This window comes from Pholcus phalangioides, unplaced genomic scaffold (genome assembly GCF_987345545.1).
Source record: "Pholcus phalangioides strain wild (caught in Gottingen) unplaced genomic scaffold, Ppha-v1.0 ptg000011l_1, whole genome shotgun sequence".
In the NCBI taxonomy this organism is placed as follows: Eukaryota; Metazoa; Arthropoda; class Arachnida; order Araneae; family Pholcidae; genus Pholcus; species Pholcus phalangioides.
Window position 1 is genome coordinate 10,641,324 of NW_028301604.1, and position 19,030 is coordinate 10,660,353.

Consider the following 19,030-nt stretch of genomic DNA (forward strand, 5'->3'; position numbering starts at 1 on the left):
TCCAACATTATTAAAACCAATATTGACGGTTTTTTATACCCTTTACTAATAGTATTTAATTTATCTATTCTCACCATGGTGTTTCCTAGCGCTTGGAAAAAGTCTAAAATTGTTCCTGTCCATAAAAAACTTGATCGATCGTCTGCTGAAAATTATCGCCCGATTGCTGTTATTTTTCTGTTTTTGCCAATATTTGTGAAGCTTTTATGCATGACAAAGTGTATACACAAATTAAAAGTTATATCACTGACAAGCAACACGGATTTGTGAAACCTCTTTATACTACTACCAATCTTTTATGATTGAATTCTCACATTGTTGGTGCTTCGAACAATAACAAGCAACTTGATCTATACTGATTTTGAAAAAGCATTTGATCGCGGGAATTTCAAAATATTACTTGTTAAAGTTATATAGAAAAATTGGTTTTTGTGTCCCTTTGCTTGAATGGCTTAAAACTTATTTAACTGGGAGATCATTATATTTTAAATACAAATCTGTTACTTCTAAAGAATTTTATAATACATCTGGTGAGCCTCAAGGATCTATTCTGGGGACATTACTTTTTCTTCTATTTATGAATGATCTGGCTGATAGTTTGGATTATTAATTACTTTTTTCTGATGATTTAAAGATTTTTAGATGTGTTTCCAGTAGTGATGCCTTCAGTTTTTGCAAATAGATTTTATTAAATTGTATGATTGGTGCTGCGACAATAAGCTTTTTTTCTTAATATCCCTATATGTTTCACTATAACGTTCAGTAGGCACAAAAATCCTTTGTTTTATAATTATAGTTAGATGGAAATTCTCTCTGCAGGAAAAATATTGTTACTGACTTGGGTTTCATTTACGAAAACAGCCTTTCTTTCAATTTTCATGTCAATAATACTGTTAATAGCGCCTGTAAAAAGCTTGGTTGGATAAAAAGAATGACAAAGGATTTCACTGACTATTATATTATTGTTATGATTTTTACATCTCGAACTTTTGAGACTATCGTATTTGTATTTTTCCCAGTCATTTTTTAACATAATCAGTTTTTTAAGTAGGCATCCAGATTTGCCGGTATAAACTGTGAAGGTAATTGACCAAATTGGATTCTTTGAAAGCGGAAGTAAATGAGCTAATCCAACTCCTTATTTTCTCTGTCATTCCACACGTAGTCAAAACGTGTTGCTTAGTCGCACTAGAAACTTATCTGGACGGTGTATTCATTCCTGAGTAGTTGAATATAGAAACAATATATGTATTAAAAGGTTTGTCTCGAAATCGACCTCGCTCCACCTAGTAACATGGTCTGTGTTTTGGAGTTCATCCATCGTAGCAACGCAAGCGTATTCCTTTGTTACCTTAGCGACGCGTAAAAATTGTTTAAGAAGTAGTTTTGCGCAAAGATACACCTCTCAGATGCTATGCCGGATTCAGTAACTGGGATAGTTGTTTGCTTGAAGTTAAGAAAGTTCGGAAGTTTTATTAGTTGCAAAAGAAATGTTTGAATCGAATGGTGATTTGCCTCGCGGCTAGATAACGTTTATTAATAATTTGCTTCATATTTATCATGTACTCGAGGCGTCAAACTAAAGCGATTTCGAATAAGGTTTTGCTGGATACTGGAAAAGACGTTGATACGTTGAGAGCCGAGATTGAAAATGAGCAACGAATGACGTAAGTGTTAATTTTATTTTAATTTGTTTCGTTGAATAATAATTATTTTTTTTGTATAATGAAACTTATTGGACTCACCGTTAAATTACGACCTCGAAAAATGATGGCGTTTTTTGGATTTGAAACTAAAAACATGCAAAGAGCATCAGAGAAGAGTTTATCATTGGTTTTTAGTTTGAACGGGGAAATAAAACGGGAAAACTTATCTTACAACGCGTACGTACATAAAAAAAAAAGAAAGACCAAAAATACTGCAGTTCAGTTCATCGATATGTAATAATCGATACTATCATGTGTGAAAAGAGAAATAAATTCATGTTCCCCAAACTTTCAAGAATTTTAATATGCCCGTTACTTGTGGTATATCCGTCAAAATATATGAAATAGTTTGAATGTACAGTATTACTTAAAAATTAATAGTCACAGGAGCGTACGCAGGAGCGATCTCTAGAGCGGGCACAAGGAATCTTTCTACAGAAGTTTTCAGTTTTACTAACTTTCAAAAAAGCATTTAAATTAACAGAAATTTTGTAAAAATATTTTCTTTCGAATATTTAAATTTTTTTGCAAAAACCATTAAATTATTGATCGTCTTAGGGGAAGGACACATGCCTCCCATACCCCCCCCCCCCCTATCCTCACCTGCGTACTCGTCTCTGACGAGCTGCTGAAGTATTTTTCTGAAAATAAATCAAAATCTGCAATATTTTTCATCGCTGTAAAATTAGGTGAAACCACAAGTAACCTTGAAATAGAATCGAGTGATTTCATATCCATTATTTGATGCATCTAACATATAAATTTATCTTTTTTTTTTTTTTTTTTATTCAAATAAATTTATCTAAAAATACAGGCAAAACGGACGATATTAACCTTTTTTTGCGGCATAGTGGAAATCACTACAACCCCTGTAAAAAATGCCATACATTTTTTCAATGAAATTAGCTTTCTTCCGATTTTCAGTAGGTACTTTGAAGCGACAATGTCGCTGAGAGGGTCAATAGTAAACATCAAGTGGGAAACTCAAGTAATCTAGAAATCTTTTATAAGTTATATAGGGTGATTCTATAATTTCAGTTTCCGCATTTTACTGGCGAACCTTTGATCCTAGAGGCACACTTCCAATCAGAAAAAAATATGCAAATAACGTGTGGACCTCAGACACATCATTCATGTTGCAAGCGGTTGTATAGTTATTAAAATAAAAATAAATTAACTTTTTATACGGACATCCTGTGCTCAAACACACAATTAGAAAGTTGTTGCCCTGTCTCTCCTGAGGCCAGCAAAAAATTCCATGTTTCCAAGTGCTAAGATATTTGAATACAAAATCCGAGAAAAATTAAGAAAGAACAGCTATATATAAATAAGGGCTTTCTGTGGTTCCCAACTTCGAGGCTCAAATGTGAGCCGATCTCCGAAAAATTGATGGCAGATAGAAGCACTACACACAACAAGCATTACACATAAACAAACTGCACGTCAGGTTCGCTACACATACACACACAGGAATATGGACGAGGTGCATGTGTGGTTCAGTAGTAGTATATATAAATGAGAAAAAAAAGTGTTTTTTCTGTTAGTTTATGCCGTTCTTTCTTTAATTTTTGAATTAAAATATTTGAGCGAATATTGCACTTGGAAACGTGGAAGCTTTTTTGTTAGCCTAATGAGAGACAGGGTGTCCGTATAAAAAGTTAATTTTTTACTTTAATAATTATACAACCCTTTGCAACATGAATGACGTATCCGAGTCTTACACGTTATTTGGATACTTTTTCTAATTGGGAGTATGTCTCTAGGATCAACAGTTCACCAGTAAAATGTGGTAAGGGGAGTTATGGAATCTCCTTGTATAAAGTAAATGTGCATCAATTAATTATAAATGCTTTTGTTACAGAGCTGATTTCTGATTTAAATTTTGCTCTGACGTATTGAACATAATATTTCAACTATTATTTCAGAGAAATGTTGGACTTGTCGATCGAGGAACTTCAACGCACAGTAGAGGCACTCGAACAACAAGTTGATCACAATGACATTGCTGACGGTTAGACAAAAAAACCTATATATATTTTTTATAGAAATAAATTGCGCGAAATTAATTTTGTTCTGTAAAATAGATAAATAAGCAGAATATTACTAGTATATATTCATATTTTTTTGGGAATCTTGTGATTTAACTTCGTATTGCTAGAAAAAACTAAAAGGAATAAGATATTTTTTATGAATCGGACGCATTCCAAAAACTTCAAGATGTGCTTTAGATAATGGAGGAAAATTAATTCACACTTTTATTTCATATTTGTTTCACAGAAGATGAGTGGAAAGTTCGATATTATACTCAGGTTGAAGTGAATGAACAGTTGGAAAGACAAAGAGATTGGTTAATGGAAAGGGTAGAAGCAGCTCGCAATCAAAGCCAAGAAGGTATCAAATACCGCATATAAATGTTTATTTATTACAAAAAGATGTAAATTAAAATGATGACGAATATATTCACCCGTGTATGTGAAACGAGAGAGAATTTTTTTACAATAATATTTGCATCATTTAAAATATAAAGAAAATAAATGACACATCTCGATTAATTAAAACATGTAACAGCATATCAAGGAAACAGCTATTTTCTGGATATTATGTCGGGGTAAACTCGGAAAGAAAAGTCATCTGGCGTCCACCGGGACTCGATCCCAGGCCCTCTTGAAAACTAGGCAAGCATGCTACCATCTATACCACGTGAGACACAAGATCCTGCCCTCCTTCCTTTCTTTCCGAGTTCACCTCGGCATAATATCCAGAATATATCTGTTATATTATCACGTGGCTCCCTATGCACTTGAGGATCCGGCCGTGTAAGTGAGCCCATGCGTTTAAGACGGACGTGCCGCTACATTGTATTGGCACCAAGCAGCTGAATGCTTGAGCTTGGCCCTGATTCTGGAAGAATTGATTGGCTAAGTGCTTTTTTTTCGTCTTTGAGGGAACGTGATCGAATTAGCATACATGTGATTTATCCTCGAATAATGTATTCAAAATGGATGTCGCAATTTTTTTATTTAATAAATCTGAATAATATTGTTAAATTCATTATTATTATTACTACACGGGGAAAAAAACACCATGATGAATAATTATATGAAACACTTGACAAAGTCGTTGCGTATTGAAGTAAAATATTCAAATAATATAATGATATTTCTAAATTTTTTTAAGGTAATTTTTTTCAATATTTTGGTTTCTAATACAAACGAGTTATACTTTTAGGTGTTTCTGCATTATTAGCAGAGTTGGACTTGGACAGTCTTACTGAGGTAAGAATTAACTTTTCGCTTTAGATGTGTATCTCTTTCATTTTTTTTCTTTAAGTTCACTGACACTTATTCCAGTAATTATGCGTAGACAACATTATTTCCGAAACCCGTAAGATTTAGATCCTGCCAAAGATTAGGTAAATGACGCATTTTCGAAAATCGCGCTTGAAATTTTGATGACCATGATACCGAAATACAGTCGAATTTGGTTAATTCGAAGGCTGGAATTTCACTATAAAAGTTATAAAATAGCTTTTACAAAACTTGAAAAAAAAAAAAACAACAACAACCAATAAGCTTATTGGTTACATTCGCTCGAATGTAACCGATACGCTTACCGGTTGCATTTTTCAAGTTTTATAAGGGAACTTTTATAGTGTAATTCCGGTCTCACGAAATCGGAAATTAAAATGATTTTGCTATTTCATTTTTACAGAGTCAACTTCTTCGCTACTTGAAACAATTAGAAAAAGATAGAAACGCTCTTTATAATGAGCTTCGTGATAAAGAATGGAAGCTGGACCAAGAATCAAAAGCAAGTACATACTTTAAGCAGTTTGTAATGTATTTTCCAGTTCAGATACTCAAAAATCTTAGGCCGGGATTACACTATAAAAGTCTGATAAAAGTTCAACAGGATTATTGATTGTTTTTTTGAAGTTTTGTAAAAGATCTTTCATCAAACCTTCATAGTCTAATCCTGACCTTGGTGTGTGAGCTTTTTGAGATGTAAGTATGTTCTCCTGTTTGAAAAATTACAACAGATTCTGAGAAAAGGTTTGCTCATACAATATACAGGGTGTTTCAAAAAGAATCATTCGATTTAAAAAAAAAATCATAACTATTCAGCTTTTAATCTGTTTTGATTGATTAATGTATAGGTAGAAAGAGGGAAGTCTCGAGTTTCACGCAGTTGCCAACAGGTATCGCTAACGCTCTTCCTTCGGCCGTTTCAGTGTTTGTCAAGATGGCGACTGCACAACAGGAAATCGTTTTGTGTTCTAAGCTTCGCGAAGTGTGAGTCCGTAACAACTGTTCACCGTGCTTTTCGTCGATAATACCCTGGTGTTGAACTTCCTACCACTTAGAGCATTAGGTGATGGTATAAAAAATTCCGAGACACGGGTTGTCTGTGTAAAGGGAAATCCCCTGTCCGTCCCCGCTTGTCAGACGAAAATGAGGAGCGCATCCGACAGAGTTTCGCACGTGGTCCACAGAAATCCACTCGCAATGGATGCAAACATGCTTGCAAAAGTTTGAGATGAATTTAACAACCGTATAGACATATGCCGTGCATCCCAAGGTGGACATATTGAATACCTTTAATTTGGTTTGTAAAAACGTTATCATTAGCCATGTAATATAAAATTAACCTTAAGTGTCTATGTTCAATATTTTTCGTAATATACGCATTTCAAATCGGGTGATCCTTTTTGAAACACCCTGTATTTTATATCAAATGCTTTTATGCAATACATTGCATTATTATGATGAAAGTAATTTTCATGAAAGCGGGAAACTGGATATTCACCCAATAAAGGCAGGTTTTCCTAGGAGCAGGTTTATTGCGACGCGTGAACCGAGTAGGACCATTCCGCGTCGGCAGAAACGTGTAACTTTATCGCGCTATGTGTTTGTGTTTTCCAAGCGTGGTGCATCAGCTGTTCTGCCATCTGCATTCTTCTATCACTTGCTCATCCTCTCCGGCAGTGAATCGTACTTTGGCCGCTATTTTGCACAATAAACAAAGGTAAATAGAGGAAGGGAAAGAAAACACAACAAAAATGAAAAAAGTTCGGCGAAAGCCCGTCGCACGACCCAATTGACTCCTCCAGAGGCAGTCAGTTAAACACGCCCGACCTGAGGCGCTGGAGCGAGGCGTGTTGCACTCTGCTGGAAATCAATCGCACTGCTTCTCCTATGGCGAGTGGACGGCGATTCAAGTTGAACGCGGCGCAAAATACCTGCTCCTAGGAAAAAACCCACCTTAATAAAGTAATTCGTTGAAGCTGATTTAATTCATTGTTAGTTTGGGAGCAGAAAACATGTAGAGGATGTAGTATTTAAATTACCTATTGGCTGCCAGTCAAGCCGTATCCTGTTGAATGCATTTTTAGAAGATACATAAACCCCTGAAAACCGTTTTTATATTTTCACGATAGTAATGGCTAAAATTAATTCCACTTGTTTTTGACAAAATATCTGGTTGGAAATTATTTTGACTGTTGGCAACACTGCCAACTATATACACACTCGATGGTCATCACTATTGGAGAATTCCGTCATTCTGGCAGTGACTGAAATAACAAAAGTGATCATGCTGCTCAATACATAGCTAATTGCGTTAAACATCTGCTCGGAAACCATTTTTCAAACCAAACCATCAGCTGCCACCTTTTCTAATGTTTAGCCTGTCCGATCTGTACACCTGAATCCTTATGATGTTTGGCTCTGGGGACGTCTGATAGACCTAGTCTGCCACTCACTTCACTTCTGAAATATAGATGGCGGCACTGAAAAATCAAACACAGACTGTTAGGTACACACACAGTTACACTTCCGGCACAACTCACTAGGTAGTAAATCGCCCATAGATGGTGATAGACCTGAGTTGTGTTCGGTTTGAAAGAAAAAAGACCTGGTCTGCCGTTACAACGTAGCATCGTTCATACATCTGAAAGGTGGTAAATCGCTACAGCACATCTCTAATCATGTAATGCGCTTGACTGATGAACACGCTATTTTGAGATTTCAAGTGGTAGCTGATAATGTGGTAGTCTTACTAAAACATTCTTTCCGTAATTACGCAAATCAACCAAATCAACCCTGTAATTTAATGTCAAATTCGAAGGATTAATACGCCCTCTGTTGATGAGATTTTTGGAAATAATTTTATTTCTGGCCCTAAATTTCTTTGTCGTTCCTTCAAGACATTCTTTAAACTTCGTAGCCTTCTAGATGAACATTTTAATTATAGACACATCGTACTTGTATAAGTAATTGTTTCGTTTTATATTGTTCATTACAAATAACCCATGCCTCAATGGGTTCGGGTGTAGATGCATTCGGACTGTAGAACACGGTCTAATTAGCCCTTAAGAATGCATAAAATGGCCGTGGCGTGATGATAAGGGAAAGTTTTTCTTAATATTTAAAAACGAACATCTGCTTTCTGTGCTGTAAGCTTGTAAAAACAGTCGTTTATCACTCTTACTTTTAGATTGTAAACTTTTTAGTATATATAAATTCTAATGATATATTTTCGTAAATTATAATGACTTTTTCTCTTGTCTTGTCTCTCATGTTACAGACCTTCCACAAATACAACGACACGAGAAAAGCGTACATGACAGAAATAACTGAAGCAATGTTGAGTTTGGAGGCAATGAAAAGCCGCCTTCGTATGTTTGAAGGAAGCGACAACGGATCCATTGCCAAATGTCCCAGACATCTCAAGTATTTGTGAGCAAATATTATTGTATTAGACTAAGGATTTTTTTTACTCACATTATTAATGAAATTATGTATTGCTTACAAGGACCAAGTTTATGGGTAATTTTATTCACGTTATTTATGATAAATGGTAATTGAGCGGGCAATAATGCTTCTTTTCAAAACGATATATTCGCAGCATTTTATCCCCTAAGAATCAAAGAAACACCTTGACCTCAAATACGATAATTTCAATACATTTTATTTCTCTCCAGGAGATATATTATTTATATACTGAAAATGAATTCTTCGGCAGGTTTGCATGAGATATATCATTCAAAGAAATTATCATATTTCTCTAATTGCAATGAATCATTCCAATTATTTACCTAAAGAACGTAGGATTCCATTACGATGTGTAGGCCTACTTATAGAGAAGTAATAAACGAATGTGTGGGTTTACCGAAAGACGTAGAAAACTGCGTTTATTATTATTTTATTTTTATAATGATATACTATTTTACCAGGTCCATATGCTCTATTTTTTACTAGTAGAGTTCCTCGAACGTAAACATTGATAAAGTGGATGTATCGAAAACAATTGCTGCCTCGATTCCTTGTGACGAAACAAAGAATTTAGTGAATCTCCTACTCGGTAACGAAGCGAAATGAGAGAATGAATTCAATTAGAAAGTTCTAGAACATCACTGAATGACGTCAATTCGTGACGTGAAATTAGAAATGAATGCTTTTTTGCAGAAGCATTTGATCAATCTGAAAATTTTCACATGCGGTATTCTGACCTAACACAACGTTAAACAATAAGTTGAAACTCTACCTGTAATACTGTTTTACCATCATATTTGTATATTCTCGAGTTTCATTCACTGGTTTCACTGCCGTGCAACTGCAACGAAGCTTATTATTAGGCATTTCTCTGTTGCTTGCACTAATTCCTCATGACTTAACAATACTTCATAACAGGGGTGCCAAACTCGATTGAACCACGGGTCATTTGTTTCAAAATTATCTTTCAAATGACCCACCAATTATTAAAATTTAATAATTAAAAAGGTATCAATTAACAATGGAAAATTTTGTAATTGGAAATAAAAAATTTGTTAATTTGTAATTAAAATAAATTCTGAACATTTCAAAAAATATTCAATTGCAATTGAAGGAAAGTGAAAGAAGAATCTATATATATAAAATAACATGTCCTGACTGACTCATTCATCATCGCCGAGCCGAAAACACAGAAGGTATAAACATGAAATTTTGTCTGTATAGTTTCATTTCGTGATATAAAGATTCCCTAATAAGGGTTTTTTCAAAATTCGACCCCTAAGGGGGGTCTTAATGGGATTCAAAGGTTATATATACAGAAATCATGCTGAGCCGAAACTGCTGAAACTATAAATTTGAAATTTTGTCATTTGTTTCAGTTTGTAAAGGCCCACTAAGGTTGTTTAGGATGTAAAGGCCCACCAAGAAGGGTTCTTCGAAATTCGACCCATAAGGGGGGGGGGGGTCACAATAGAGTTCAAAGATTATATACAGAAATCATGCCAAGCCGAAATCGCTGAAATTACAAATATGAAATTTGGTTAGTAGTTCCGGTCTCAGTGAGACGGGATTTCTGGAGATTCAGCCCCCAAGAGTGCCACGAGGAGTTCGAATGTTACATTGGGGAAATCATCGTCGAACAATTTTCAGATTACCAAATCCACACAAGTGAAGCCGCGGGTAATAGCTAGTTAAACCATAAAATTAATTCTACCCACCTACCGAACAAGATTTTCATTGACAACCCGCTGACACAAAGAAAAATAACTGAAATATTCTCTTCTAAATTTCTTTTGAGCAAATCCAGTTTACACCTAAAATTAGTCGATGCATCATGTATGTGTTATCCGCACGTTAGCTTCCCTTGTTGTCCTGTTATGTCGATTAAGCAGAGCCGTAAATATGATTTTTGCCGCCCCATAACTTTGAAATTCGATAATTTTGTAACAGTGTTCTTTGCTCCCATCTAAATTTTTTTCTTTGGGGGGGGGGGGGGTTGGTTTCGTGAATAGAAAACATCTCTAAAAATTCTTTAGTGACCTTCATATCGCCATCGCAAACTCGAAGAAACTGTCATTTGATCCACGTCTTGAATACCCGAAATTTCGTTTCGTTTCCTATTAAAAAACACTATACATTTGAAGAAATCGCTTATAATTGGTCATCAAATTATTAGATATTGCTGTTATTCTTTGGGCCACAATACGTCTCGGTATAAAAAATATCATAAAATGCGTACATATATTTAAGCCACATTTTTTGCAGTATTTGTCATCCATTCCTTAACACGGAACCGTCGTAAAAAAGGTTGGTTTTTGCAAATATGTAACTGATTTCATACATCTAGCGGCTCTCGTTATTCATTGGCGTACGCAAAAGGGTGAGGGATTTCGGGGTTCTAACCCCCCCCTCCTCAAGCCGAGATTATGGTGTTATTTTGCAGGAAAAAACGTAACACCCCCTCCCCCCCCCCCCGAGAAGAAAAAAAATTGAAACTTCCCTTCCCTCCTTGAGAAAATTCTGCGTACGCCTATGTCGTTACGAATTCATTTTGTTTCATAATTTTTTGACATAAATTCTTCTTTTTATTTAAAAAAATTATTTGAAAACATTAAAAAAAAACCCCAGTATTTTCTTGGATCTTGTTCGGACGTCGCGGGCCACCAACAGTTCCTTCGGGGGCCGCGAGTTTAAAACTCCTGCTCTATAACTTTGTAATTGGCTTTTTCTTTGTATTTTACTTCGTTGTCGAGTTGGATTAGCTAACTATTTCACCTCAAGAGTGCAGCAACTTTTTTCAATCATTCGAGATATTCTAATTTATCCGATAACCCAACGTTTATAGACGGGGAACTCTCTTTTAGAGGTAAAAACGGGATATCTTTTGAGCGTTATAGTGTATATGTGTGTATTAAGTGGTAATATAAAACATTTTGATGATCTGGCCGACACATTTCTTCACATACCAATGGGTGATAATAATTAAATTTCAGTGGAAATTATAGTGTGGAAGTGTATCTGTGTCTTAAGCGTACTTCAACTATTTTTATCCTGTTCAATATATACTTTGATGGGTTTTTTTTAAATTTCCAAAGGAATATTCTGCCGGATCAACGGGTAATAGATCCAAGAAAAGGTCCAATCAAGAAAACAGCAGCTATTCGTAGCCTTCCTAAACTCGACACCGCCGGACAAGATGAATTTACGAATGACGATGAAGAGGCTCTCGACAAGCAAAGCAAAAAATCAGCGGAATTTTAATTCTTGTCCATCTTAAGGAAGACGAAATAAACGGCACAATGTTCTTCGTGCAAAGAAAAATTCAATAAGAGAATAAATATGGCGGCGTTTAATGTGGTTTCTCGGTTTTATGTACCTGTAAAATTTTTCGACTCCATTATTCATCATCAACTTTCTTATTAGGGAAAAAACTGGAAGTCAATATTAAAAAGACAATGTAATTTTTACTGATGTGCAATAAAATATGCTTAATTTTTAACTTTTTTGTTATATTTTATACTAAAAAAAAAGCATTTTTATAGGCATTTATTCAGTCAAACTCGTTTGTTATAACCGAGGTTATAATAAATGCACATTTTCACATTTTCATTTAAAAACAATCAGCTTCGATAAAAATTTATATGGAAAAGAGATTTTCATGAATACAATAGATAATAAATACTGCAAAAACAAAACATGTCATTTTTAGGTCTTCGACAAGGGGTCATTCAAGTATTACGTCAGCATCGGGGGGGGGGGGGAGAAGGGGTTTCGGATTTGCTGACTTTTGATGACAAGGGGACGAGGGGGGTTTGAAGGTTGCTTACGTCATCAACCACCCCTTTTTGAAGATATGAAATATTCTAAGCTGATGACGAAATTTTGCTGACAAGGGGGGGGGGGTCAAAAATGGCTAAAAATCTGCTTACGTAATACTTGAATGGCTCCCAAGATTGAAGCGAAATGTTCATAGCGCTGAGTTCTGCCAGAGTTGAGTGCGGTATGACGTCCACTCTCTAATCGCAATGTGCAAATAGCATCCTTAGAAATGCACTTTAAAATTTCATTATTGGGGTAAAATCATCTAGTTGTTTTCATTAATTCATGTTTCACTCGTCATGTTTCACTGCCCAAAACAGAAAAAATAAAAAACAATGCGGTTTAGCGATGCAAAATGAACTTTTTTGTACACTATCTCGCTTCACCATTCATCACCGTTCCAGAAATTTCTTGATGTCACGGGATTCAAAAATTCTCATAATTCTCAACTAATTAGTTCCAACTTTCGTATGCGTCTGTCAATGCTTTCAGTTTTTCACCACTGTCAGTCAGATACTTTCTGGTTGATTTTCTTTGGTTCTCAACTTCGAGGTGCGAATGTGATTCGATCTTCCCGTTAAAAGTCTTGCCACATAGAACAGGCCTACAACGGTACAAATATTTAACCATTACATTTCATCACTCACAATTTGAAATATTTAGATGGCATCACTGAAAAACCAGACACCACACACAACACTAGATACACACTCGGACTGCTAGATATACACACTCGGACTGTTAAATATACACACTCGGACTGCTAGATATACACACTCGGACTGTTAAATATACACACTCGGACTGTTAAATATACACATTCGGACTGTTAGATATACACACTCACAGTTCCGGCACCACTCTGTCGGTAGTAAATTGCCCATGATGATAGAACCAGGTTATGCCCAGTTTGAAAGAAAAGAAAGTCAGATACGTTCAAAAATTTATGTTTGGTATCTATCTCTTTAACTTATAGACATCAGTGTATGAGAAATAAACAAAGCTGGTAGAATATATACGGAAAATTAGCTGTGTGAAGAGATATCGATATTTAGGAAAAGAAAAATTGTCTCTGTCCTGACGGGGACTCGAACCCCAGTATCGTATGCCGTACGAGTGCTTCAAGTGTAAGCTATGAAAGCAGATAGAGAATATTTCCTCCTTGGAGCGTATATAATCCTGAATGGCTCCGTGCGATGGACGGCGGCAACATTCCACTAATAGCTCACAGATGACATCAAGGCCACCAGATGACGACGTATAAGCAGAGAAAAACGTCTTTTCCTTTATTTGAGCCGGGTTTTCCTAGGAGCAGTTTTTTTTTGTTTTTTTTGCTTCGCTCGTAATGTGAATCACTAGGAGCGATACGCTGTCCACTCACCAATTTAAAAGCCGTACGTCTGTTTTCATACAAAGCAAAATACGCTTCACACCATCGGTTTACGACGGGCGTGATTGGCAGACTGCTTCCGGAGGAGTCAAATGCGTCGTGCGCCGCGCGTTTCGCCGATCTTTTCTACATTTTTGTGTTTGTGTTGGGTTTTATTTGGAGTATGCAGGCGACAGCGCAGTTGATGCTCCACGATAGACACAAACGCGTAGCGTGATAAAGTTACACGTTTCTGCCGACGGAAGACAAGAAATCTGGGAAAAAACAGTGTTAAAACGGTTTTTCCGCATTTAGAGCTTTTTTTCCCCCAAATTTCCTCCGTTTTTCGAATTCGAACATCTCAGTGAATATTGCACTAAGAAATATGGGATTTTTTTTTGGTGGCATCAGGAGAGACAGGGTGTAAACTTTTCAACTGGGTTTTAGGCGCACGGGGACTGTATAAAAAGTTATTTTTTATTTTAATAACTATACAACCCCTTGAAGCAAGAATGACGCATCTGACTACATGCTATTTGGAAACTTTCTCCTAATTGAAAGTATACCTCTAGGATCAACGGTTCGCCAGTAAAATGCCATACACCCTGTGTTGGCTTAGTGCCCTCCTCCTCTCAGTAAATGCTCCTTTAGAGGTGTCATGATGTGTCGTTATAACAGACTTCGAATGTTATCTTTTTTCCATTGAAAAGACTTTGAAAATGCCGGGACATTCAATATTTATCCTCATTAGAGACTCGGAAAACAAATTGAGATTAGCATTTCCGTTTTTACAGTGCGGAGGAGCAAAAATATTTTTCTAGGAAACTCAAATAGGAGACTAACTGTCGTCGGCTAGAATTTGGTTGTTTGCGGGAGATGTTTCATTCGTTTACAGTGTTCCAAGTACAGAATCGAAAATTTATGTCACATGTATGTTTAAAAAAAAAAGCAAAAAAAAGCAAAAAAAAAACAAAAAAAAACTAGTATCTACAGTCAAAAAACCCTGTTTACGAACGTCTCGGTTTTCAAACAATAAATGATTCGGTTTAGGAACTAGTCTTGGTTGACGAATGCACAATCTCCGGTGAAAAGCAAGGCTTATGCCGGCATTCCACTATAAAAGTTTTTTAAAAGCTCTTTGATAAAACTTCAAAAAAAAAGCAAAAAAAAAAAAACCAATCAATAAGCCTATTGATTGTAGTACACCCGCAAGGCGACTCTGCTACAGGTGCTGTCGCACAGGGCCCCGCATTTTGGGAGGCCCCGCACTTACAGTAATAATAATTCCTTTCATAAATTCTGGAGTTTTGAATTTTCATCGAGAAAGAAATAATTCAGGAATTTTCTGAACTTTCATCATTTTTAGGTTTATGAATTTTCATCAATTTCTGGAAAAATTTCTTTCATTTATTCTGAATTTTCGTCAATTCTAAAATTATTTCTTTCATTTATTCTGAATTTTCGTCAATTCTAAAATTATTTCTTTCATTTATTCTGAATTTTCGTCAATTCTAAAATTATTTCTTTCATTTATTATGAATTTTCATTAATTCTGTTTAATTCAGATTAATGAAATTTATTATTTATTTTGATTATTATTTATTATTATTTATTTTGATTATTATTTATTATTATTTATTTTGATTATTATTTATTATTATTTATTTTGATTATTATTTATTATTATTTATTTTGATTATTATTTATTATTATTTATTTTGATTATTATTTATCAATTCAGAATTTTGGTAGACGCTGGAATTATTTCTTGCATTTACTGTGAATTTTGATAGATGCTGGAATTATTTCTTGCATATATTCTGAATTTTCATGGGTGCTGGAATCATATCTTGCATTTATTCTGCATTTTCATGATTTTAATTTTCTGAATTTTGATTCTCCTCTCTCACAGGATATATAAAATTCGGGAAATGGGCCCTGAAATTTTCAAGACGCTTCTGGCCCCGCGCCTGATAAAGGCTTCCCTGCGTATTGGTTACATTCGCTCAAATGTAACCAATGCGTTTATTGGTTGCATTTTTCAAGTTTTATAAATTAAATTTTATCAAACTTTTATAGTGTAATCAAATACAAATACCACAACAGGCAAAATGCCCAACGAGATGGTTGATGAAAACTTATTTTTTGTTTTTAAAAAATCAGTCATCGTTAATGGGTTAAGGGGGTTGGTGCCCAAAGCGTCTTGGCTTGCTATGCTTTTCTATGGGAAAAATGCCATTCCTTTAAGGAGCATTTAAAAATTTTCTATATTCACTTTAGGCACTCAATTTTTTTTTCACAAATACTATGGATATTTTTATACATAACACGAGCACTTTGCATTTTAATTGTTTATTTTTTCTTGAATTTTAACTTCAACAACATGCAACTTTTTCAAAAATCACCAAAATTTACCCATATTTTATGCAATAAAAATTTTTAAAATAATTTTAATAAACAATCCTCGCGTTAAAGTATGTAACACCATAGTATTGAGACACACACAAAGTTTCAAGACATTGAGTGGTGTTTGAAAAGATGTTCCTTATCTAACAAAAAACTTAGTTTTGAGAAAAAGGCCTTTTAGTGGAAGACAGTGTCTATAATGCCTGTCAGCAGTTTATATTAAAATATTTTAAAAATATTTCTAGTACAGGGGTAGAACAAAAACTTGAACACAATTAGACGCAGAAAATTTCATAGAATTAGTGAAAATTCGAAAATGTGTTTTTTGGAAAATTTGCGTGTACCAACCCCTTTAACAAAAAATAACAGATTAAACTTATGAACTGAAAATTACTTTTGATTAAAGTTGAAAAAAAACTTCGAATTTACAATAAATGCTGAAAATGTTGGCCTTTTTCACACGCCCACACACACACACACAAATATTTTTTACCACATTGCTCGAGACTTTACGAAGTCTGCGAGAAGTAATATCTGAATTGCATTAATGATGATAGTCTTAGTTCATCTATGTATGTGGATTTATTGCAGTATGACATATTTTTTAAAGATAGCCCGAGAAATTTTATTATTGGTCCACCACGAGCCCTCATATTCATGAATTACATGATTAAAAAAATTGTGTTTGGTATGTCACGCCGTTAGATTGTGGGCCTATTTTTTTTTATTCCAATGTCGATGCCAGTCTACACAGATATTATTATTCAATTCATTCCACTGTTGAACAGCGATGAATGGTACTCCTGTTTTTAGCAGGATAGTACCACACGTAAAAAGAAAGTTTTCATGATAAATTGAAATTTCTGGATGTTATGCCGAAATGAATATTTGGAAAGAAAAGTGTTTAAAAAAAACCCATTTCTTAAAGTTCCTTTAAAACCTCCTTTGCTTGTATGAACACGCGACTAAGGCTTTGGGTAGGGGCAAAAATGTCGATGTTGTTCATCTTGATTTTCAGAAGGCATTCGATCGGGTGCAGCATGGTAAACTCTTGAAGCGTTTACACGAGATCGGGGTTGGTTGGTTGGTTGAGAGGCAACTTGCTGAATTGGATAGAATCGTGATTAAGAGATAGATCACAACCAGGGCCGTCTTAAGAGCATCATGGGCCCCGGGCGAAGTGATTTTTCTGAGGCCCTATCAGGCAAACTTTCGAAAAGTTCATAAAGATCTCATTTTTGTGAGGCCCCTCTTTTCCTGCGGCCCCCCGGCCATGCCAGGGTGAGCCCATTCCTTAAGACAGCACAGGTCACAACGGGTTATAGTGAACGGGGAATTTTCTGATTGGCCAGATGTAGAGAGTCCCTCAAGGAAGTATCCTTGGCTTCATAATTTTTCACTTTTTATCGATAAACTCGATGAGGGTATCGATGGAATTGTTATCAAATTCGCAGATGACGTGAAGCTAAGGGGGTAGTCGGGAATCAAAGCGATAGGGAGTTGCTCCAGACCAACCTAAACAGGATTGCACAGTGGGCAAATGAATAGAGCATGTCTTTTAGCGTCGGCAAGTGCATGGTCGCTCATTTTGGTTCGAAAAACCCATGTTTCACTTACTAGTTGAATGGTGTTATTATTCCGGATGCAACTAGGATCACCGATCTGGGTATTCTTATTGCTTAGGTTTGTTGTTCAGAGGTGGTCAAAAAATCTAGTAGAATGCTCGGTTTCATTCTCAAAAAAGTCTCTTCGCACTCTCCACTTTTCCGAGGCTTAGTTCGTCCTGGATTGGAGTATTACGTCAGGTTTTGGAGACCGTACCTACAGAGGGTTAGTTGAGGGGAGTGCAGAGAAGAGCCACGCGTGCTCTTGATGGCGCACGGGGCTTAAGCTATGAAGAGACTTGATTTTTGGAAAATGTTTACATTGGAAGAGCACAGGTGGCGGGGGGGGGGGGGAAGGGGGATATGATTGAAGTGTTTAAAATATTCAACGAGTTGGATAAAATGGACCACGAATTATTTATATATCGTCAATCAATTGCTTTGACAAGGGACACCAATATCGATTGGTAAGGGACAATCCTAGGTTGTGGTGTCGCAGGGAGTTTTTTCTCTAACAGGGTTGTCAACAAATCGAATAGCTTTACCTCCGGGAGTTATGAATTCTAACACAATTGACACGTTTAAAAAGAAATACGATAAACATATTGGGATAAATCGAGAAGCTATCCATACTTAGATGAGATAACCCAAATTTTTATGGGCAGTATATTTATATTTTATCATAATTATCAATTTCTTATTGCGTTAATTGGGTAGCTGTATTTTTGATATAGTTTAGATATGTATTATCCCGACATCCATAATTTTTATGGGCATCTTTTTTCAGTCACCTCGTTGGGCATTTTGTCTGTTGTGTGGCCTTTGTATTTGTATTTCATGTTTTAATTGAATTTTTTGTCGATCGTGTCATTAGGCGCGAACTTGGGCCACGTCTTTCACTTTTCACCGGACAACTCCAGTACTTTTTTTTGGGGCTATCTTAAAAATGTGGCATACTGTAATAATCCACGTACGATAGATGATCTCAAGACCGACATCATTAATGCAATATCAGATATTACTTCTCGCAGACTTCGTAAAGTCTTTAGCAATCTGGTAAAAAAAAAAAAGTGTCTATGTGTCTGTGAAAAAGGTCTCCATTTTTTTTTCAACTTTTTTTAAAAATAAGGTTTCAATTCATGAGTTTAATCTGTTACTTTCTGCTAAATAGTCATATTCATTAAAAAAAAACAATCATAAACTATGATGTTCACGAATTTTGAAACACCCTGTAGGATAGGACAAGATAGAGACACAGAGAGAAGTTTGGTGGTAGCGGTGGTGGAGTAAACTGGAGTAGAGGGATTCGGAGAAAAACGCATGGAAGGAAATGCTGGCAGAGACCGTCTTGGT

At 35.6% G+C, this 19,030-nt stretch overlaps 1 protein-coding gene across 2 annotated transcripts; it reads left to right on the plus strand.

The window, feature by feature from the left end:
- The first annotated feature begins 1,377 nt into the window (after window positions 1-1,377).
- LOC149080038 (coiled-coil domain-containing protein 169-like) lies at window positions 1,378-11,978 on the plus strand. 2 transcript variants are annotated; one of them, XM_089238983.1, is made up of 7 exons: window positions 1,378-1,667; window positions 3,632-3,717; window positions 3,984-4,097; window positions 4,935-4,981; window positions 5,418-5,516; window positions 8,292-8,437; window positions 11,575-11,978. In XM_089238983.1, the coding sequence occupies exons 1-7, from the start codon at window positions 1,561-1,563 to the stop codon at window positions 11,738-11,740; spliced, it is 765 nt and encodes a 254-aa protein (XP_089095109.1). In that variant the 5' UTR covers window positions 1,378-1,560; the 3' UTR covers window positions 11,741-11,978. The 2 variants fall into 2 exon arrangements, with proteins under 2 accessions (XP_089095109.1, XP_089095108.1); XM_089238982.1 differs by having other exon boundaries at window positions 1,381-1,667; window positions 8,292-8,443.
- Window positions 11,979-19,030: the final 7,052 nt, after the last annotated feature.